This window comes from Crassostrea angulata, chromosome 4, assembly GCF_025612915.1.
Source record: "Crassostrea angulata isolate pt1a10 chromosome 4, ASM2561291v2, whole genome shotgun sequence".
Taxonomy (NCBI): Eukaryota; Metazoa; Mollusca; class Bivalvia; order Ostreida; family Ostreidae; genus Magallana; species Magallana angulata.
Window position 1 is genome coordinate 33,573,729 of NC_069114.1, and position 24,675 is coordinate 33,598,403.

At 30.8% G+C, this 24,675-nt stretch overlaps 1 protein-coding gene and 1 long non-coding RNA gene across 2 annotated transcripts; both read left to right on the forward strand.

Annotated features, from left to right (window-relative positions):
- Positions 1 to 98: 98 nt before the first annotated feature.
- On the forward strand, positions 99 to 10,187 carry LOC128182228 (platelet endothelial aggregation receptor 1-like). Its single transcript, XM_052850825.1, has 11 exons — positions 99 to 232; positions 445 to 494; positions 776 to 904; positions 1,742 to 1,772; positions 1,858 to 1,910; positions 2,079 to 2,210; positions 3,328 to 3,358; positions 3,536 to 3,588; positions 3,740 to 3,871; positions 8,551 to 8,653; positions 8,934 to 10,187. Exons 1-11 carry the CDS (start codon positions 99 to 101, stop codon positions 9,055 to 9,057), a joined length of 972 nt encoding a protein of 323 aa, XP_052706785.1. The 3' UTR covers positions 9,058 to 10,187.
- Positions 10,188 to 11,359: 1,172 nt separating this feature from the next.
- On the forward strand, positions 11,360 to 14,017 carry LOC128180305 (uncharacterized). The gene is made up of 3 exons (XR_008243208.1): positions 11,360 to 11,841; positions 12,464 to 12,564; positions 13,511 to 14,017. It is a non-coding gene; the product is annotated as an uncharacterized LOC128180305 (long non-coding RNA).
- Positions 14,018 to 24,675: the final 10,658 nt, after the last annotated feature.

The window sequence follows — 24,675 nt, forward strand, 5'->3', positions numbered from 1 at the left end:
TTGTCATTACAAATCAAAACAATTGAAACCATACCACTTATTATGAAACACCCTGTACAATTTTGTATTACGTGTTTTCCGGTTCAACGAGAATAACTATGTGTGTTGCAACATCATGCGGTCGACTTTTGTTTTTTGTGATAAGTATCTTATTAGATTTCATATTAATATATGCTACAGGATTACACGCAAAGATCTCAAATACGACTAGGGATGGCATTTCTTCAGTTACGTAAGTCTGTCTTGTCATACTTTTGTCACAAACGAAATTTTGCATTCGAACAAAATGCTATTCGTACTCAAATTGGTTACTATTGTAAAATGCATAATAAACAAAACTAGTTTTGATTTCGTTCTAACTGTTATTGTAAATGATTGATATGAGTTTAATATAAAAATCGACTTATCATAAATTTCCTTATTTGTTGCTTTTATGTTTTAAAGGAAAAAAGAATGCGGCACTGACTTACACAATGTTAATGGTACTTGTACTAGTAAGAATCAGTTTTTTGTGACGTTATACAACTATTAACATATATTACATATATTTTATAAAAATAAAAATATTAATTAAAAGCATTATTATGTTTGTTGTCCTGCAAATGTAACGAGTGCACTTATCCTGCAAATGTTACGAGCGCATTTATTGTCACTTATATAACTATTATATATTTATTATTGATAAAACATTAAATATTCACACATGCAGAGGTGCAGAAACATTAAAGTTTTCAAGTGTTAAGAAGTTTTTAGATCTTTTTTATGTATATTAAAGAATGCCCTAAAGGAACACGAGGGAATAACTGTTCTGAAAAATGTCAAACCAATATGTACGGAGAATCCTGTTTAGAGAAATGCGACTGCCAATCACACCAAGAATGCAATTACATACATGGCTGCATAGGTATATGTAACTTCCGAATTAGATTGCCATTGTGATTGTCAATTAAATATTTACTGCCAACCTAAACCAAAGAAATAACTATATCAAGTCTAATGAATTTACCGAGAAAAGTGAATAATTGGATGATATTACCACCGCTGTTCAGATTGGTCATGAATGATATACTCATATACAGTACTTTTTTCTCTTTCATTTTATTTTTTTTCTCTTTTCTTCTTGTTAAGATCGTTTGTTATACTTTAAAACAAGTCACTGGGTGAAGTTGCTGAGGGGCATGATTTAAAATTATTTGGCTGTTAGTTAATATCAATTACAAAACGTAGCTGGAAAGTGGCCAAGTTAAAAAAAAACCATATTCACTAGCAAACTTCAATGGTCGATCTCCACAGGAGGAAGTTATGCCATTCAGAAAACTGAAAGGTGACATCAAAATAACAGAAATGTGTTTGATTGGCAGACATTTCAGCTATAATTCAGTTGAGAGCATGGCAAAACTTTATCTTGTGCTCCATTAATATTTTAAAGAAAAAACAACCTTTGTGACTTATTGTGAAGATCGATGCCATTTTCTCATGAACAAAAATATGACAAAATAAAGGTATGAGTCCTGGTTAAATAATTGAACTTCCTATTTCAATGTGTTCCCATTTGTGGGTTGTGTAAATCACTTAGTTTATTGTATTTGATCGAACTTGCATGTACTCTTGCAGAAAATAGAATTACCAATGCTGCTTTTGTTATTTATCTTAACAATTTCTGGGGGAGGGGGGGGGGGGTTGTGTATTAAACAAATTTTTACCAAAAATTTGTTAATCTATTTTAACTGTATAATTTTAGATTCTTTCGGAATATGCAGTAATAAGGAAAGGTATTTTTATATACATTTATCAATGAGCTCGAATTCATATCATATAAAAATTTGCCTAGTATACTTTTTTTTATCTATTTTCTAGCGATGATATAATTTGCTGTGATAACTTTCTACTGACAAATGGACATTGCAAAGGTATTATGAAATTAGATAGAAATTAAAAATAATTTTGCGTGATAAAAAATGAAACATAAAACTAAATTGTCTATTTTTCGTAACTGCGGACAGGTCACTGGGCTAACGTTCATAAATATCTAACGAATATTGAAAGCATACATGTACACATTAAAATATCAATTTCAGCTTGTCCATTGGGGACTTTTCGGACAAATTGTTCTCTGGAATGTCCTGACGGTTATTACGGTATGTTTTGCAAAGAAAAGTGTGACTGCAAAACGTCAGAATGTAATAAGGCTGTTGGATGTCCTAAAAAAGGTAACCCTAATGTTAACTTAAAACGAACCATTGTATTTTACTTTTAAAAGTTACTTTCGACAAAATCTTTGCTTTTCCATTGATAAACATTATATATTCACAAAACCAATGAAGAAACGTTGAGAATGTAATTTTTACCAAGTTTTGTGAAGATTTACATTTATCCTACGTATATACTTAAGAATGTCCAAAAGGAACACAAGGGAAAAATTGCTCTGAGAAATGTCAAGCCAACATGTACGGATAATTATGTTTAGAGAATTGCGACTGCCAACCACACCATGAATGCAATAACATACATGGCTGCATATGTAACATATAGTATTTGGTTGCTATTGTGATTGTCAGTCATTTAGCGACAAGCAAAGAAAAAAATATATCAACCTAAAAAAATGTTTAAAATAAGTCATTTCGGGTGTTGTTACACGTTATCCTAAAATACACAGTACAATTTTTCTTCATTATTTGATTGTTATCTTGAAATCTTGTGATTTTTGTGATTAAAATTATTTGGCTGTAAATTCTTCATAAATACACATATCAGCTGAAATTGGGCAAGTTAACAAGCAAAGTATACGAGAAAACTGTAATGGAGGATGCCGGGGATGGAGCTCTGCAATTTAAACAATTGAAATTACTGCAATACATGTATGACTAAAAGGTACATGTAGTCTTATTGATTGGCATAGCTCTGCCATTTAGCCACCTTGCCAGATCTTTCAGTTAAAATTCAGTTGATAGCACGACAAAACTTTATCTCGTAGCACTCCATAATATTTCAAAGAAAACAATGTATATGACGCTTGGTGAATATCAATGAATATCATGAAAACATATTACATACAAGGTAATCCCCTGAAGGAATTATTTTTGTTTCCTGTTTTGTTTGTCATATTTTAGCTTTGTAGCAAAAATTGATAAAAATAATGTGTCCTGATTTGTAAGTTCTGTTTTATCGTAATTTTTTTTCATTTTGTTTGGTCGAACAAGCATATTCTCTTGAAGAAGATATCATAACTGGTCTTGCTTTTTATTTCACTAATTTTTCTGTTGTTTTTCTATTGTAATGAACAAATAAATACTGAAAATCTATTTATCCTAATCAATTTAATTGCAGATACTTGGGGGATATGCAGTAATAAGGAAAGGTAGTTTCTATGCATCTAGCAATGATCTGGAGTTTGAAATACATATCATAAATAAAATCCAAAAATATTTTTTGTAGATTAATTATTTTTGTCATACTGATTTAAACAAACAAATGATTGTGACATTTAATATCACATAAAGTGTACTAGTATAGTTTATTTCTTATCTGTTTTCAGCCCTGGTGTGGTTTGTTGTGATAACTTTATTCTGTCTAATGGAAATTGCAAAGGTATTATGGAATTTAACAGAAAATATTATTACGGGATAAAAAATGGTACTTGTAATTTTCTTATTTGAGTAACTGTTGACATGTTACTGGTCTAAGGTTTATAAGTATTCTACGAACATTGAAAGCATGCACATTAAAATATCAATTTCAGCTTGTCCATCGGGAACATTTTGGACGAATTGTTCTTTGGAATGTCCTGACGGTTATTACGGTATATTTTGCAAAGAAAAGTGTGACTGCAAAACGTCAGAATGTGATAAAGCTGTTGGATGTCCTAAAAAAGGTAACCCTAATGTTAACTTAAAAAGAACCATTGTATTTCAGTAATTTAGTTATTGATATTTTCTTGCAAAGGGATACGTTGTAAAAGTACATGTATATTATTTTCAGTGCTAACATTGTATATATATATATATATATATATATATATATATATATATATATATATATATATATATATATATATATATATATATATATATATATATATATATATATTTATATATAATTTAAAAATGATAAATATCCAGAATAAAATCACAAATTGATCCTATTAACCGCAAACGTTTTCGCCATTCCTGGCTCTTCAGGCAGTTATGTACAAATGACTGATATGTAACGTAGTAACGTCAATAAGCAAAAGTTCATTGTGACGTCATAATAACGTTAAAGTAGCGGAAAGTTAGAGTCACAGAGCAAAAAGGCGCTAATAAATAATAATCGCAAATATAACAAATGATTCAATTATATCACATGCATATAATAAATTGTTCACTGGGTGCGATTAAGTTTTGGTTTAAATAATTTAATAAAGTGGTCTTCCTTGGCTAAGCGCAGTATTTCATTTTCATTTGGAAGTTTATAAAATGGGAATAGGGTAAATTTTCCCTGGCCGCATTCAGCAAAATGTTCACAGCATGTCCAAAGGAGAATTAATGATTTGCCAAACAAACAAAGATTCAATAATGCTAGACCCAGCACGCATGAACGAAGACAAAATGGTGGACAAAAGCATCATCATACGGATAGCGAAGGGACCAGAAGAGAAAACCAAACACGTAATCCTAATTCCAGTGTGAATTTTTTAGGCCAACGCCGAGCCCAGAGAACACGGAAGAAACAGGTCACGTTCCGTTTCAAAAATTATTGATAAATGAGCCAACGGGTCCTAAAATTATAAATTTATCCGGAAGGGATTTAAATGAGACCGAAATAGGATTATTAAAACATGGCTTGAAATTTACTCCAACTCCTAAAAAGGAGAACGTCGACTTAATAGCTGATACGGACGAATTTTGTCGTAAATTGCGCCTAAAGGAATTCTTTCAAAACTCAGCAGATGAGGATGAATCATTTGTTCGTAATAAAAAAGGCTTTAGACCCCCTCATAACAGGGACAAACATCTGGAGGAATACATCACGTGTCTTAAATCATCTGCAATCTCAAACAATGGAAAAACAAAATAAATAATAATTTACCCGTATCCCAACAACATGCTATCAACAACTTACAACGGGATTCAACAATAATTATAAAAGAAGCCGACAAAGGAAGCGCAGTAGTTATTATGGATAAACTCCATTATAGAGAAATGGTGTTGAACGAACTAACTAATTCAAGTTTTTATCGTAAAAAATTAACAAACGAGGATCGACACACAATGCTGAGAGTGGAGAAACTTATTTAAAAACATGCCGAAAACCTGACTTAAGATGAAATTGATTATTTGACAAACTTTGAGGTAAAATCCAGTAACTTCTATGGATTGCCCAAAATTCACAAATCTAAGGAAATCCAAGACGCGGTAAAAAATTGTGCTGATATATATATTAAAATACCTCAACCAACCGACTTGAAAATTCGTCCTATTGTCGCTGGACCAGCATCAAGCACTCAAAGACTAAGTAACTTACTTGACATTATACTGAAATCTCTTTGTGAATTATTACCTAGTTACGTCAGAGATGATATGGATTTTCTGAACTATATTCCTAAAAGTGTTGATCCTAAAACAATTCTCGTCAGCTTCGATGTTATAAGTCTTTATACTAACATCCCACATACATTAGGACTAGAGGCCATAAATTACTGGATAGACAGACATCCAAACACTCTAAATACTCGGTTCTCAAAAGAATTCATACTTGAAGGACTAAAATTAGTTCTGGAAAATAACCACTTTCACTTTGACGAGGAATTCTTTTTACAAACAAAAGGTACCGCTATGGGGACTAAAGTTGCGCCCACATATGCTACGTTAGTAATGGGGTATTTAGAAAATACACTTTTTGAAAGAACATCAGCCGAACTTAGTACCTATATAGGATCCAATTGGAAACGCTATTTTGACGACTGTTTCATTTTCTGGACTAAAGGGGAAGACGACTTAGAGAAATTTCATTCTTTACTAAATACTTTAAATGAATCAATACAATTTACGATGGAGAAGAGTGACAAGGAACTTCCATTTTTAGATCTACGTATTATAAAAAATGGGTCATGTATAACAACGGATTTATACTGTAAGCCCATGGACACACACCAATATCTGGATTTTAGATCATGCCACCCTTCCCACACAAAACGCAATATTCCGTTTAACTTAGCACGGAGAATTTGTACAATTATCACAGACAAAACCTTACGATCTAAACGTCTGGAAGAATCAAAAATACTTCTGCAACGTCAGAGATACCCGAAAAATTTAATCAACGCTGGAGTAAAAAGAGCGACACAAATTCCATTACATGTTCTACGTAATCCTCGCCGGTCTTCTAATAATCGCAACAACGACGGGAAACTTGCTTTTGTTGTGACCCACAATCCAAGGAACAGAAATATTCTAACAGACGCAAAACGACTTTACCCTATATTAGAACAGTCAAAAAATATGAAGAAATTATTACAATCCGAGGACATGATCAGTAGCCAACGACAAGCACCCAATCTTAAACACATATTGACCAAGGCCCGATTTACAATGCAGGAGGAATTTCCATCTGTGAAAAAATGCGGCGACCCGAGATGTGGTACATGTGCCTACATAGAAGAAGGAAATACAATTCTACTAAAATCTGGGATGGAAATTCGTGCCAATTCGTCGATAAACTGTAAATCGGAAAATGTTATTTATTGTGCTATTTCTCCCAACATGCAAAGAATTTTATATTGGACAGACGGGGAAACTAAACGCGCGTGTTCGTGTCCACAAGCAACAGATTAAAGACCCGAGTGTTTGTAATACTCCATGCTGTGAACATTTTGCTGAATGCGGCCAGGGAAAATTTACCCTATTCCCATTTTATAAACTTCAAAATGAAAATGAAATACTGCGCTTAGCCAAGGAAGACCACTTTATTAAATTATTTAAACCAAAACTTAATCGCACCCAGTGAACAATTTATTATATGCATGTGATATAATTGAATCATTTGTTATATTTGCGATTATTATTTTTTTAGCGCCTTTTTGCTCTGTGACTCTAACTTTCCGCTACTTTAACGTTATTATGACGTCACAATGAACTTTTGCTTATTGACGTTACTACGTTACATATTAGTCATTTGTACATAACTGCCTGAAGAGCCAGGAATGGCGAAAACGTTTGCGGTTAATAGGATCAATTTGTGATTTTATTCTGGATATTTATCATTTTTAAATCATTTAAAACTGTGCCGATTTATTTTTTGTTGTATTGGGAAATTATATATATATATATATATATATATATATATATATATATATATATATATATATATATATATATTTGTTATATTCAGTAGTATATTCTCACTATATAACTCTATATAGACGAATAGTCAATAATTGTAATATTAGCTCGTCCGAAAAATATTGACCGGTCAATATTTTTTTTATATTGACCGGCTAGGAATAATATCTAGAGAACATTCCCTCTATTTCCAATAATCGCCTCTGATTTGTTGATTCGTAAACGATGACGTAAATAATTCTTCGCGACTCCAAAACAAGGTGACGTCATAATAGACAGTCAGTCAAGGCAAGTAAATAACGGACGCGCAATGCGACGGTTTGCTATCATAACGGATATAAGGATTTGCGAATTACTGTGAAGTAAAATCAGGTAGAACATCTGTATGTTAATTCTTAAGGTCGGCGGAATATCACCAGTGACCGTTTGATGCAGAGGATATTTTGGAAATGAACTTCGCACAAAATTGAATTCGTGAATTCTTTGTTGAGCTGACAATATTACGGCGATCTGTTTTCAATTACTTTCTTAAATTTTGCGTTGTTTCTTCATATAACAAAACAAATGTTGACTGTGTTTTCGGGCAACATTGATTATATTCGTCCCTCGGGGGCTAATATAATCAATGTTGCCCTCAACCCCAGTCAATATTTGTATAATATATATATATATATATATATATATATATATATATATATATATATATATATATATATATATATATATATATTTTTTTTTTTTTTCTACAATATATATCACACAAATGGAAAATTAATAACCCCGTCCAGTTTACATACACATGTATTGATATATAACTCGATGAACTATTAGAACTGTAAGAGTCCCAAAATTCAACTTTTATTTGTTGAAGGATTGTATTGTTTTACCTGATGCAAAAGCTAAACACACACTGGTTTTTTTGAAAATAGAAATGTTACTCAATTTTCTTATTCAGAAAACGAAAACTACCGTAGAGGTGAAAAAAATGAATAATCATTTGTAAGATTAAATTCCATTTGAAATGTGTATGTTTGCATTTAAATCTTCCTCAGCTTTTATTTAATCATGAGAACTAAATACATAGATGAAACATTTAGTTGTGCCATAATTGGAAGGTAACAACTGTGTGTTCTGTGCTCTGTTACAGTATACTATAAAAATGATAATTAATAAATATTTGATTACAAAGCTTCATGTCATTTAAATTCTTTTCGTCCGGAATAATTAATAGACTCACCTGACTTGCCACCCACAACGTCAAATATAACCATAGTAGCAGTCTCTCTGGCCATCACCAGCGTTGTGATAGGTGTCACAATCTGTGTTATTATCAAGTAATTAATTGCTATAAATTTTAAAAATTGTTACGATATTAGATATGATATTGCAGCTGAGTACTGTACAGTACGATTTCTTACATTTATGTTTGTAGAAAAAAAATCAATTTTGTTAATGAATTTCAAACTTCTTAAATATTAAAGGATAAAACAATTTGTAACGTAGAAGTCACAGTGGAAGCTTTTTTGAAATTTTATTCATGAACGGCATAAAATCATCTAAATTTTATGACTTTTAAAGACATCCTAAAGAACAAAAAAGTTTTATTTATTGTAGATATAAATCAAGACAGCAAAGTGTTTACATAGCGGCTCTATCATCTTTGAACGAAGAATCAATTGGATTGTCTAGATTAAGAGAAAATTACTATTCATCCCTCATCAAAAAAAGTCCAAACTAGCCTATTGTGTCACATTTGATAATGTCTGAATGTAAATTGTTTGTAAAATACACTGAAACATTAACCTTACTTCAGGTTAAAGGATTTCCAACTCTTCAAATTTAACAAACATTAAGCGATATGTAAAGATGAGTTTGTAAATACTAGGGTATATTATCTGCATCATGCTCATATTTTATAGAAATATATACTTAGCAGTGTAATCTACAAAATACTGATGAAAATCATGTTCTTTGCCGAGAAACAAATATTTAGAAAATCAAATACAAACTCAACAAAACATGGTTCTGTAGAATAGAAATTGGTAATGTAAGGATGGCATCAGAAGTCTTTTATCTGAACGTTTTAAAATTCAATTTTTGAAACGTTTTAAAGATAAATGTTATATACAGATATATTTGACTAATGCTTATCTTTAATCATTTACATTTATGTTCTTTATTTCATTGTAATGACTTGATACTTCGCATTTAAAGCATATAGAATGCATCCTTAATTTTATATTTTAATTATTTTATGGCATCCATATAAAAACAAATACATGCAATGTACTTGCGAAGTATTATAATTTTATAAGTATTATAAGTCTGTCTTATTATCTCTTCGATAAAAACAATTCATATTGACTGTTGAATGGGGAATTAATGAAGTTGTTGTTTATCGAAGGGGGGATTTTAATATATCGTTCGATATAAAGTCAAAGTAGGTTTTAAAAAGAAGAGATACTTAATAGAGAAGAAAAACTTCTTTTTAACAAATGCAACTTATTCGATGGTTTTAAACTACGTAATGTTCTGGATTAAGCTAAAAATCATTTTTAAAAAAATCAAAGATGAAACATACTGGATATTAATACTGCCAGTGATTTTTATCAATAGTTAAATAGCGCTGACATTTTTTTTGGTTTAGAATATATTTGCCTAAAATGTCATTTTTCTCCATCAAATGTTTCTCAGAATAAATGTTTTCCGCATATTTTTATAGAATGCATCCTTAAATTTATATTTTGTTTATTCTATAGCATCAATGTAGAAACAAATACATGCAATGTTCATGCAAAGTATTAATTAGAAAATAAAAATACTATCCCTGATCTATATATCTGTTTTGAATGTAAAGAAGATTGGTAAATCTTTTGAAATTAGGTCTTATTCAGCTATGGCAAATGCACTTCCAGTGCTAAAATGATTAATGATAAAAGTGTGCATTTTTTGGCACATTATTTTGATAATCCAGAGAATACTTATAGGAGTTTTAGCTCACCTCAGCTGAAAGCCCAAGTAATCTTTTCTGATCACATTTTGTCTGTTGTCCGTCCGTCTGTCTGTCCGTCCGTCCGTCTGTCTGTACACTTTTCACATTTTCAACTTTTTCTCAAGAACTAGTTACACATGTAACCATCCAAACTTGGCACAAATCATCCTTAGGCAAAAGGAATCCAAAGTTATGAAAACTAAAGACCACTCACGTTTTCAAGGGGAGATAATTATGAATTAATGAAAAACAATTGGGGTTGATGTTTTACATAAGTTTATATAGAGTAATTCTTTAGAAATCTTCTCAGGAACTAATCAACCAGGAAACCGGACACTTGTGCGGAAGCATCCTAAATAATGTAAATTTAAAGATGTAAAAATCATGATCCCCGGGGGAAGGGTGAGGTAACACCGGGATGTTGAATTTTTACATAGAAATATGTAAAATAAATCTTAAAAATCTTTTTCTAAGAACTAACAATCCAGGAAAGATTTAATTTGTGTGAAATCATCATCTGGGAGTTTAGATTGAAGATTTTTAAAATCAGGATCCCCGGGGTGGGGCCACAATGTTATTGAGGGGTCAAATCTTTTACATAGGAATATAATAGAGAAATAGAAAAAAATCTTTTGTCTCAGAAACCAAAAGAGCTGAAAAGATGAAACTTGTGTGGAAGCATCCATATGGTAGGGTAGATTTAAGTGTGTTTAACTCATGGTCCCCATGGGTAGGGTAAGGTCACAACAGAGGAAGGGTCAAATTTTCACATAGGATTATATACATAAATATCTTTAAAAATCTTCCTCAAAAAACCTTTTGCCTTAAAAACTGTAATTTTAGTAATGTAGATTCAAATTCGTCCAAATCAAAATCTTAAAGAGTAGGGTGGGGTCACATTGGTGATCCATTTAACAATTCAAAACATTTTTATTATTCACAAAAACTGATAAATTATGATTTATGCTAGTACTTATATGCAAGTATTATGACATATTGCAGATTTTTAAAAGTTGTTAAGACTTTGGTCTCTGGGCGATTCTAAGGCCTCACAATGGGTTCAGAGTTTGATAAAAGTTTACATCCCATATATGAAAATAATCATCTATGATCTTTTTGAGAATTTCATTGCTCACCCTGTGATATGACCATAAAATCATCCTGTTAGAAACACACCTCACAGCCTTATTAGCATAATCGGAACCTTTCTGATTTTTATATTCACGAAAGAATGAAAAAACCCGAGAAAGTCAAAACTTCGTATATCTCGGGATTTTAACGAGACCAGTCTAACACTCGTGAAAATCGAGAGAGGAGTTCAAATGGAAAAAGTAAGTAAAAGTTTTTGTTTCTTATATTGGCAAGCTTTTAAATTATTTAAAGTTGCAGAACAATTGTTTATTAATGTGAAGTCGAAGTTTGGGGTGAATCGCCTTATCTCGTTACATTTTGTTCAGCATGAAACAGTCTGACCAGCAATCCTCGATTTTGTCAACAATCTAAAACGTGCTAAGGAGTAGTCATTCGTCGGTAAGAACATACTTACTTACATTGTTAAACTACTCAAAAACTCTTTTAAAAGCATACAATGCATTAAGTCTAGTACACATGTTACAAAAATGTCGATAAGCAATGGTCGTTGTGAAATGTGACTTGAAAGACATGTTTTAGTATGAAATGTGTATGCAGGTGTATTATAGTCAGTTTTTACACATATTGTTACGTAGCATACGTTAAAAAAATATTGTATGTTTTTCCTAGAATATTGAGTTTGTGTCAATCATGCTTTCAGTCTTTTCCATACAGAATTTCCTCGATACGTACAATGTACAGTGTACATGTGGTTTTGATATCTGTATCTCACTCAAACTGTTAACTTTATGTCTTATTTATCTATTAACGATGAGAGTGTTTATGATTCAAGGGCCTGCATTTGTTAACAAATTTTATAGTTAGTATATATCAATGTATATGTCATTTCCCACTTAATGAGTTGTTTAATAGCTGTTATCATGGTAATGTTTTGACCATGTCTCAGATACTGCATGTGCCCATAAAAAAGTGTAATCTAGGACACACCCTTTTGTTTTGATAATGACAGCATTTAGCTTTGTAATGATAGCTAGTGTATCTTTTTTCTTCTAATCTACAGATTTACCTGCGGTTTCCAGATGATCTGAAGATCGGGATTATAGAAAATATTGTCAATTTGATATTGCTAATGACCCATTCATGTCTGCTGAAGCCCAGAAGGTACTTCTTTGTCATGTAATAAACTTACAACTTGTCTTCCATATGTAGATATATTTGGTTTAAGCTGATTGAAAGCCAAGCAAGGTCATCTAAATAGCTATAATGTCTTGTGTAAAAGGGAAAGGTTAATATGGGCATCTTGTTGCAAATCTGCTTGATTATCTGTATTTTAAGGGGTGGGAACCTCTGAAAGGAATACCAGGAGTTTGAAAATATTATAAACTTTAGGAGATGTGTTTTACACTCTCTGCGAAAATGGGATTTGCAGAAATCCCAGGAAATATGTTTTTCAGATTAGTTTTTGTTATTGACGCAATCATATTTTGGTGTACATAGAATGTTGATAGTTGAAACTCATACAGACAATCATATGTTACATAAGTGTTACATAAGTGTTTATGACTTTGATCTTTGTTCAATATATTTAATATCTTTCTGTCCACTGGATATCTAAATATCTTTGAAGTTACAACATTGAAGTTACACATTCATTACGTTTATCATGTGTGTGCAGAATTGATTGAGCCAGGTTTCCTGATGTTGTCATATAAGTGATACATTGTACTGCTTTAAAAAGTATATATCACTTGTGACTTACTGGTATATTAGTACATATTTCATTTGTAAAATCATTTGACAAATTTAAAGTGTTTTGTAGTACTGAAATGTTTTTATGGCTTTTAAAATTACTGAAAGTACATGCACATGATGCAACTATCTTTTGACGCTGTATATATAACAAAAAGAAACTGTCAGCTGGGTTTAAAATCAGTGGCAAAATGATGTAATACATGTATGTACAATATTAGAAAAGATTACATTGTTAGTAATTGCACATTCCATAAATAACTTCATTGAATATATACATGTAAGTATTTGATGAGTGCACAATGTTTGCAAAAATTACATGTAATTCTCTTAACACTTTATGTTTATTCTATTTTAGTTTCCAGACCATGACATTAATGAATATTTCTTGAATGGAATGCATGAGGATTAGCATGGAACCTTAATCTGCCTTTTTATCAACTCACACCATCTTTTCAAGATTTATGGAGCCAACCACAGAAGAATTTGTTCTATACACATCATTCATAACATTCTTATTTATGTTGCATAACTTTAAATGTTACTGGATGAATTGTGTTCACATAATGAATACCAGCAAACTTTTTATCGAGTGCACTTAATTTGTATTTTTCCTACCCATCCATCTAACATATGTTTTTATGTAACATATTCATATACATGTAACATTTTTGGAAACAGCTATTTTTTTTTAAATTGGAATTTAGCCTTACCGGTACTATTTTAAACAAGTTTTTTTTAAAGCGACTTGAACACGATTTTAGATCAAAATTTTGTTTTCAATTTTTTTATGCATAAAATGATTTACTTGCACATTTTGAATAATTGACCATAATTTGAATGTTAAAAGTCAGGTTATAAGAGAGATACAGGGGTAAGAATTTATTGTTATGTAAACAAAGCTCGAGTCTTATGTTTGTTAACAAATAATATAAAGTATGAAATTGCCAATTCTTTGAAAAATGATTCATAGAAAAGAAGGTAAACTGATTCGATGTGATCATAAATGATATTATTATTAGAAAAAAGCAACATTTGAATTAAACGTACACCAATAAAACACATATGTAAATAATAACAAGACTCGCGCTTTGTTTACAAAACAAAGAATATTTAATTTTTTATCTTTCTTTTAACTCAGTATTTGACTTTCAAATTTTGACAAAGCATTAAAAATACCCATATCAACCATTCTAAGTATTGAAAATGGAAATATAAAATTTTGAATTTTAAGCTCAAATCGTGTCGAAGTCCCTTGAATATACTCTTTTGTATACAAACAGAACAAAAAATACTTAGTTACAATGGGAAATAGACATAATATATATATAAGTGTCTGATAAAAGTATAGGTCTTGTTTTTGAACAGAAGAAATTAACAGAAAAATATTCAGTTTTATCCATGAAATACAAATATTAATATTTTTTAAGAATATTATTTGATCTAAATAAGTTATAAAAGTTTTTTTTCCCCTTTATTCCAATGTTTGGAAACAAATCCTATATATAATTAAAATTGATTCCTATAATATATCACTTAAGTTTAGTTTCTTGAACAGCATGTTTATTACTTTTTTTTCTTAAAATGATGAATACAAGGTCATTAATTTATTTTCATTATATTCAACTTGATACAAATAGGCCTTCTGCAGCCTTTTCATTGTTTAAATGGTATGGAGTTTTAATTACCTTTCATATGAAAAATGACATCTAAATCTTAAATTGCGGTACATTATATCCTATCCATCTAATGTATCACTTTATTTATGTTGAACTTTGTGTCTATTAGTATTATGATTTTTTTTAGAATGATATGTGCAATTTTTCATAAATTTATTTTTCATTTTAAGAAAATTCATTTTAAAAAAGATCTCTTAAACCTGTGTATTTTTTTTTCAGTTTACATAACACTGTATTAATTGAATGTAGTTGTGTAGATTTATACATGTACCTACAAGCAATATACATTTAATATTCACCGGGTACATGTACCAGCCTACTATATTTGATAAATAAATGTACTTCTTTCATGCCTTTTTCATGCCTTTTACTCATGGATATATGTATTATTTATAATTTAAATACTTTGAAAACTTTTCTCAATTTATTTATTTTAATAAGATTAAGAAACGGACTATAGTTAATGCACGTTTTCAAGAGTTGTCTCTCTTAGGGACAATAATGAATGCTCCCCAGGGTTCATGACCCTGAATATTGAGTAGGCTGTGAGGTGTGAGAAAGGGGCTTGTTTATAAACATCAGTCGAAGATTTATAAGCGAGATACATAGCTCACAAGTCTTTGCTATGCAAACAAAACTGAAGCAAATAAATGTTTTTGTATACATTTTGAACATTGAAAAGAAAACTTCAGCTTTAGAATTAAATGATGTCAAACGCTAGGAATTGTATGTTTAATATGTGTTAAACCAATTAGAAGATAGAAAGATCAGGTTAGAAAAGAACTTTTGTTGGTAAATAAAACCATTCAAAACAATAAAAATTCATAAACTTTGTTTTTCATAACAAAGAATTTTTAGCTGTGTATCTTGCTTATAACTTCTGACGCTCAAATTTTGATTAAAATTAGAAATGCATTATTTAAGCATCAGGAATAACATTTAGAAAATCGCAACCATGCTACTTTTAATTTTTTTTCAGACAGGGAAATAACTTACTAGGAAACCTTTGCCCTATTTAAACATATGCGTTCATCGGACGCTGTCAGTTGAAAGCACTTTTGTGCAATTTTTTTTCATTATTTGATCTCGACGCAGATCATGATATTGCAAAATGTAAAAATTACTATATACTTACTAATAATCGGTCATTGTAACAAATTAAATTCAAATAAGTAAAGACTTAAAAAGCAGTCCAATGTAATTGATATTAATGTCATTACTAAATTAAAGAAATTTGACATGACGTTTTCATTAAACATGAGCAAGAATGGGATTATTGAAAATTTTTACATCCTGCGTTGTTATAATGAACTTAATATTGTACAAGGAATGAAAATATCAAACTTTTTTTTACAAGATTTATCGATTTATAAGGTACAAAAAGTGCATATCCTTATTCAAACGGAGTGCGTGCCTCTTCAGTATTTTTTAGACCAAGACAGTTTATGTCTATCAAGAGCAGTTAGTAAACAATAATTAATCAACGGTAAGTATTATTTTGAAATTATTTTTTGGCGTTCGTTTCTCTAGATAAGCCAAGACAGATACAAGGAAAGTTTTAATGTGTTAAATTCATTTGATGAAAGTGGATGTCCTGGTGCTATAGAAAAACAAAGCAAAATATCAATTTATATCACTGACTTCTCATCAGACAAATTAAAATAAAAAATTAGTAAATTGAAAAATTTAATCAGAGAGTTTATTCAATGAATAATGCATAAAAGAAAACAATTTTCAAAACGCAAAATGACAATATAACTTTATCAATGACAGATGAGTACATAATTACTATGACATTTGGATACTTTCCCTATTGTAAATGCTTTATATAACAAGGAAAGAAACGAACTATAAATAAAGAAACTAGAAATAAGAGACTTGTTCACGATAAATGATTGGATTCGTCATGTTGACAGTAACTACTTTAATTTTTCCTCCATTTTCTTACATTATTTTGTCACAAAACGATTCAATGGAATACGAGAGTTGATCGTTGGTAGGAAACTGTATATTTTTCGAACTGTTAATTTATTCTAAAAGAGCTGATTCAAAAATGCTTGATTTTATTCATATATCGGTATAGCTCAATTTGTTGATTATTCATATAGACATATGTGTATTCTAGATCGACATAGAGAAATCTAAAATGGGTTTAAAGTTCATAAAGAAAATCTATATATTTATAGCTCTTTTTTATTAAAAAAAATGCTGTTTAAATTATTACATGGTTAATGGTACATGTAGTAGTAAGTATACATTATTGTAAATAAAGCAATTAAAAATGTCTCAAATTACTTATTTTAATAAATAAAATCTTAACTGTTTCTAGAATGTCAGAAAGGTACATATGGCAATTACTGTATGCATACATGTCTTGACAACATGTATGGGAACTAGTGGGTAGAGAAATGTAACTGCAAAGCTCACACAGGGCGAAAAACAATCTTTAAGCAAGTCCTTAAAGGTGGCTTAAAGGTGGCGTAAAGCTGGCTTAAAGAATATACAATTTTTAAGCCACCTTTAAGTCACCTTTAAGCTGAGCTTATAGGTCCTTAATGTCCAAACTTCTTTAAGTCACCTTTAAGCCATCTTTTAGCCGGTTTTAAGCATCTTTAAGTGGCATTTACGCTCCCTTTAAGTTGTCTTTAAACCATCTTTAAGTTCCGTTTAAGTCAAGTTTGATCAAGCTGAACAATAAAAACATATATTAAATACAAAAGCTCTTTTATAGGGATGGGAGGGGGTTATCCAAGTGATAATATAATTTCCAAGGAAGGGGGGGGTTCCAAACGGTTTTTATTGTCGCTCATTCAACACAGATCGCTATCATCAACACCGCGCCGATGGACACAGATTGCCGTTATAAAATTCTTTATAATTGTTGGGGGGTTTCAAAATTATTGTAGGGGTGAGCGCAGTCTCTGTATCTTTATCTTTGCATGAAACTAATTAAAGTATGTTTGTTTCCTATTATAAATTAATCGTTGAAATCTCTCTATCTCTCTCTCTCTCTCTCTCTCTCTCTCTCTCTCTCTCAGTTCATCCGGTTATTAAACAAAATAAAGATAATGAACCAAAAATGCATGATATAATTTGATATTCGGTTTAAGGTTTGTATTTTTTTTTTCAATTTTCATTATTTCTAGGTCTTACTCTAGATCTTCTAGATACATGTTAAAGATGAAAAGACTCTCAACTGCCTTTGTTATATCGGGCAGGATATTACTGCTTTGTTTGTCTAGACATAGTTTTGTTCGTTTGTGTATATCTAATTAGAGTCTATTGTTTGTCCAACTTTAGAAAACCCCTGGAACTAACACAGAATGTACAAGATATACACAACAGTTGTGTCGTGTGCCCAGGTGCACGTTTGTGTATATCTGATTAAAGTCTATTGTTTGTCCAACTTAAGAAAACCCCTGGAACTAACACAGAATATACAAGATATACACAACAGGTGTGTCGTGTGCCCAGGTGCACGTCAGGGTTTCTAAAGGCGTTGAATCTTAGTATGTACGAGTATACGATAAGTCTAGTGAATAAAAGTAAATTTACATTTGTAATTCATTTTCAAAGTATTATTTCCTAGCTCTGGGTTTTAAAAATGTTACGTCTACAAATTAATGATACATGTATGTAAGAGTAAAATCTTGAGGCTAATTAATTAATGTACCGGTGATCATAAGCAGGGGTTCATTATTTAAATATATGTATAAGGGTAAATATGTCACATACCCGGCCTGGTACATCATACAATTGTATGTACAAGTATATGTATACATCATTTGCAATTGCCACATGCAGTTAATACGTCACCGGTAGTTGGTAATATTGTGGTTTTTTTTTAGAATTGATAGTTTAAAAATCATGTATACAATTAAATATTTAAATATACTGGAACGGCGCCGCGATCATGAAAACCTGGAAATTGAACAAATACCCAAATAGTTTCAATGCATTTAATAAAAGAAATGATTTCATTTTCTTTCTTACATTTTTATAGCTATAAATTAGATGAACGTATATCTACTCGGTTTAAATTTATTAACTAAGAAAGCATCTAGTTACCCAAACGGTTTCCATTTAGGTATAATACATTTTTGTTCACTGAAGACCAAGTTCCGTATTTCATTCTAAATACATGCATACATGTAATTTATAAATTAGATATAATTAATTGTTACAAACTGAATGGTTTGTCAATGGTTTGTCAAAATCTTTTCAAGTAAACACATTCAATACATTGATTCAGTATCCACTGATATATAGGATATAAAAACACTCGTAAATATGAAAGTTACCGTGGCACAGAGGAAGTGTGGTGATGCTAGTTTTTTTTTTGTCCCATTTTATTTTCTAGAAAAAAACCCCCCGTTTTAATACCTTTTCTTTCATAAAGTTAATACATTTTGTTGGTAAATTAAGCACAATATTGAATTAAAAACTTTTAATGGCTTAAAGGTGGCTTAAAAGTGGCATAAAGGTAGCTTAAAGGTAGCTTAAAGGTGGCTTAAAGAAGTTTGGACATTAAGGACCTATAAGTGTCCTTAAAGGTGGCTTAAAGATAGTCTTTAAGCTGCCTTTAAGCAATCTTTACGCTTTGTTTAAGCCACCTTTCTCCACCTTTAAGCAACACATAAAGCTTAAAGGTGGCTTAAAGATCGTCTTTAAGCTACCTTTAAACACCTTTAAGCTATCTTTAAGGTGAACTTAAAGATGGTCATTCATCCTGTGTCATCAATAATGCCATTATATACAAGGATGTATAGGTCTGTATTTTTTTTTTAATTGCATTAACTAAACTATTTTTTTCACAAACAAGAATTACAGAATGAACTGTTTAATTCGCAAAAGTTTTTTTTAAACATTTGTACAAAATCGAAATTGTAGATGTGATTTTCTCATATTAAGCTTGAGCATTCAACATGTAAATGTCTTCTGTCAATTTTTTTAACTTTATCAATCTTTTCGAAAAAAATGCCTTATAATAATAATTATACATCTTAGAAAAAAAATTAAGGGGTAATTTTGTTTCAAATCTTAAATCTAAAAAAGTTATTACGAAAATAATAATAAAGGAAAGGAGTGTTTCAATCAGTTTAATAGCTTCGTGCTCGGCATCCGGTAAAATTGGTAGGCAAGACTTGGCCTGGGCAAAACAAAAGATTGGCAGTTATTAATCTGCCAATCTCATTAAAATTTCAGGATATTTGATGGACTAGTATATTTGTATTCGCTGTAGATATTGCTTCAAAATAATGCGTATTTGGAATTGACGATTGCCGATCTGCCCCGGCATTTATTTTGCCACGGCCCGAGTTTGCCTACCCATTTTACCAAGACTCGTATTCCATACTTCTAAAACGAGGTTCTTTGTTTAAAGCAGCCATGACATTATACGAAAAAGGGTCGATCTGACTATGATGAATTTGCTTGTTGTGCAACAGTTCGCGTATGAAGGGAAATTTTGAAACATGAAAAATATATTGGTGCCGATTTTGTGAAGTAAATTGAGGCTAAATATTTCAATGCGGTGACAGTTTTCACACATGACGTTGATGTTAGCTTGTTCTGATTTTCGTTTCGTTTTCATTATTTATGCTTTGTAACCTTGAAACTGTCGTCTGTATTTCGTGATTTTTACGTATCAAATCAAACAGAGACTTCGGTAAATCAAACAGTTACGTTGACTGTTTACCTGCGCAAATTAAGCAAAATCTGATGTATGAGTACTGAATATACAATTACATATCAATTCATTCTATCGGTAATTCGGCATTATCTTTTGCGTAATGGTAGATTAATGCAATAGGTTTTGTTGAGATGCTCGGCATTTTCTCTAGTTTATTTAGTTTAAATAGAGTTTGATATCGCTTACGGAAATATGTAGGTATATACATGTATATATATGATTCATTTCGAAAAAATAAATTGTGTTCTTTATTTGTTATACATGTAGTGCATGTTTCTTGTGTTTAAATGTTTAAAATTTCTATTTACTAACCATATTTGAGTGTTAAGCTTCGAATTATAAAATATGAAATTTGGCATCATTGACGGGTAAAACTACTGCAATGTCTATCATTATACAAATACTAAGCATAGCCATCGTTTCAAAGCGTGCATAAAATTTGATATAAAATCGGACCAAGCAGCTTTGAATTGTAAGTATTTTATCTTCAACAAGGAATTGATTCTAAACAATTTTCCGTTGCAAGGTTTTACATAAAGTAAACAATTGTTATCTCAGTTATAAAGAAGGATATTCTGTTTACACATTTTGTCACAACTTCAGTTTTACAATTTGAAAAGATCGGTATTCAAAAAGATTTTTTTTTTCAATTGCAAATGTCTACCATCAATTCATAATTTCATTTTTAAGCAATGTCATCAATATCAACCACCTGAGTCCTCCATATGTATAAAGTTAAACTAGAAACAAAAGGTGAATGTTCCATGCACTCTGCCACTATTGTGACTTTTCTTAAAATCCAAAAATAAATATTAAAAATATATACAGATAACAGTAGATGATTATATAATAGTCACCTAATTGTCGATTTCGAGAGCACACTTAATCGAAAAACAACCTTTTAACATATGTACATGTCTAGACAAATCATGTAAACAAAACAAACCTGTTTAATTTTTGAAAATGATAAAACAGTAAAAACATGTTCATTAAGTGGCTTATACGATTTACGATTAAGATATTCTAAGAATATCAAAACCAAGCTATAGCAAAAGAAATTGCAACTTTTACAAGCTTCTAGGTATTTCACTTGTTGGTTGATGGAGTTCGAAAAAAGAAATAAGTTTTTGCTCTGGTCCTTAATCTAACATGCGTCCCTGGTATGAAAGAACTACATTGAGATAAAACCACAAGAGGCAAACCTCAAATTTTGCCTATTGTACAATAAGAATTAACCTGGTCTTTTTCACGTATTAACAAAACTATCCCCAAATCTTTTTTCTGTATTGTACTTTGTATAAATAATCAAAATACTGTCACCTCTACATATTGACATATCGTTGTTATGAAATACATAATTATAATTTTTCGTATTGTGCAATTTACTGCTCAGAATTTAGCCAATGATATTTTTAACAATGAAGTTATCATCTCTGATTGTTTTCATATTGGCTATTTTAAAAAGATTTCTTACATTCATTGAATGTACATATCCATTAGTGTAATGTAATGTGTTACTTTAATTTAAGCTTGTCCCATGGGAACATTTTGGAGGGATTACTCAGATGTTTGCCCTCCTGCCTACTACGACTTGTTATGTACTAAAATGTGCTACTGTAGTGTAACATATTGTGACATAGTATCCGGATGTCTGAAGGATAGAGGTGTTGTTTTGAGGATTGCATGTGAACATTCTTTCTTTCATTAGTATTCAAATTCGATTTGTATTGTTGTTTCATGGAATAAGTAACGTAACATGCTAAATGCTACCCTTTGACAAAAACTATCACCTTAATTAAAGCGATTTAAATTTTTTCTCTCAAATCTAACGAAACAACAAATACGCATACGTTCCAATCATTGGATAATTTTACACATGCTATACATGTACAATAAATATCAGTTAATAAATATATGTTTTTTCTGTTCTATAAATTAAATAACGAGAACGGTGTGATGGTATTATCGATGGTTTCAATAATACTAGGGGCTCTCGTCCTAGTTATCTACCTGTACCGACGGTAAGACAGTAATTTCTGAGTGTTGCATTATAAAATTTGTCATTTTGCAGGGAAAATTGATAAATCAAATTTTAAAATATTGCTGATGTCCCAAGTGCAAATTTAGGAATTCCGTTCGGATGTATGATATCATTTTATCATAAAAATTATATGAATTTATCTCAATTTGATATTTCATCATGGTGTTAGTATCTTTTTTGCAAGATACTCAAACGTTTCAACCTGAAATACATGACACTGGTCAAAATGACTATGACGACATGGCCAGTATCATGAAGGCAGCCGAAAGCAGCTGCAGTAAACCAGTTGAAGCATCTACAAATTCTGAAACAAGAGGGGCAGAATGTTTAAATGCAGATTTAGATAATAGAATATACCATAAAATGAATTTGCGGGTAGATAATTATAAAGGAACCTATCATACTCAAGCCATTTAGATGATATATCTCAAATTTGTCTATCCTCTCAAATGTCAAACAGGCGGACTGTGATGATAACAAATTAACCTGTAAAATGAAAATAAATATACACACATTTGTCAGACATATCTACACAACTGCATCACAATTTAAAACGTTATGTCACATTTAGTATTTGGATTTCTTTTGAATAAAGGTTCAATATTTGTTGTTACCTTTTGTCGATGTACAGTGAGTACATTTAGATGACAAACTACTGCAACAAGAAGTAATTTACTGCAAAGAATGATTCTCTTTCAAGCTTGCGACGAACTTACAATTTAAATCTTTGAATTTGTATTACTGTCAAAATAGTATTTATTTGCGGGAATATATTAAAGACGTAGAACGCCTTTTCCCATCATTTCGCCTACACGCGTGTTTGAACGGAAATTACCTGTTACTAAAAATAGCTTCAGGTACGTAGCTCTCTTAATATGATTTTCAAAACCTAGATACACTATACTGATTTTATAATGGTGTCTGTATCAACTGATTTGTCATAAATTCGGGAAACTGTATAATACTAGTTTTAGTTGATATTCTGAAGCGTGATATGTTCAATCAAAATGCAATGAATCTGAGTGTAAATAGAGTAGATGTATAGTGTTAATGAATAAATCTGTTTATATTGGGTGTGCCCATACTTAGACTGAATTAAACAAGAAACCGAGAAGATGAAGTACATGTAACTTAATCTCTCTCTTCTTTCCGTGTTTTAATAAATAAGTAAATAATGAGTGAAAAAATTACTACATGGTGGATTCGATCAATCGACAACAAAATCAAAAAGATCTCCGCGTTACCACTAGGTCACGCATCAAACATTTTCAGAAAACGCATTTTTTATATTAATTGGTATATACATGTATCAGAAAAGACGCTGATTGAAATATTTGTCTAATTTTCAGTACGAAGACCACGTTAAACCAAAACTGATTCTTTGTAAACGTGTACTACTTCAATACCTGTAGAACATAATTTTGATAGTTTTTTCTGGTTCAGAGTGGTTCAAATAGTCAAATATCCAATTTTTTATCGTATACCAACTACTTTCCTTTAAATCCTTAACAAACCTGAATATCCAATGATGTCGTGTAAGATAATTTAGATTCTTGGAGCATGGAAATTGTGAATTATGTTTCCTTTTCTTTGAATATACTTAAACTATCAATATTGTTTGATATTGAAAATATATAATGTTTGCAAAAGTGCTATATTTTTGACCAAATCGTATGTTAAGTGCGCTATACCACTTTGAGTCAATCGACAGTAAACAGAGCGGGAAAATTAAAGCGTTTTCATTTGCTTCAGTGAAAAAATCAATAAAACATTTTGTCCGGATTAGCATGTTTAGTTTTTAATTGCGCCCTATATACAGTTTAAAACATAGTCTTTCATGCAAATATTGCAAACAATAGGGATGCAGCAGGCGAAATGATTATATCTAGGCTGGAAACATCATGAAAGGCTCAGATCACGTTTTATACTGGAGAAAGATACAAACTGATTCAGTAAAACTACAATTTAGGTCAGGGTAAAGCCGATGACCCGATCTGAGACTTGCACACACGTTGTAGAATAAATCAGTAAAGGTACTAAAAGGTGAGTTAAAATTTTAGAACCAATTGTAATGAAATGTAATAGGGACCCTACATTCGAGCTTCGTATAC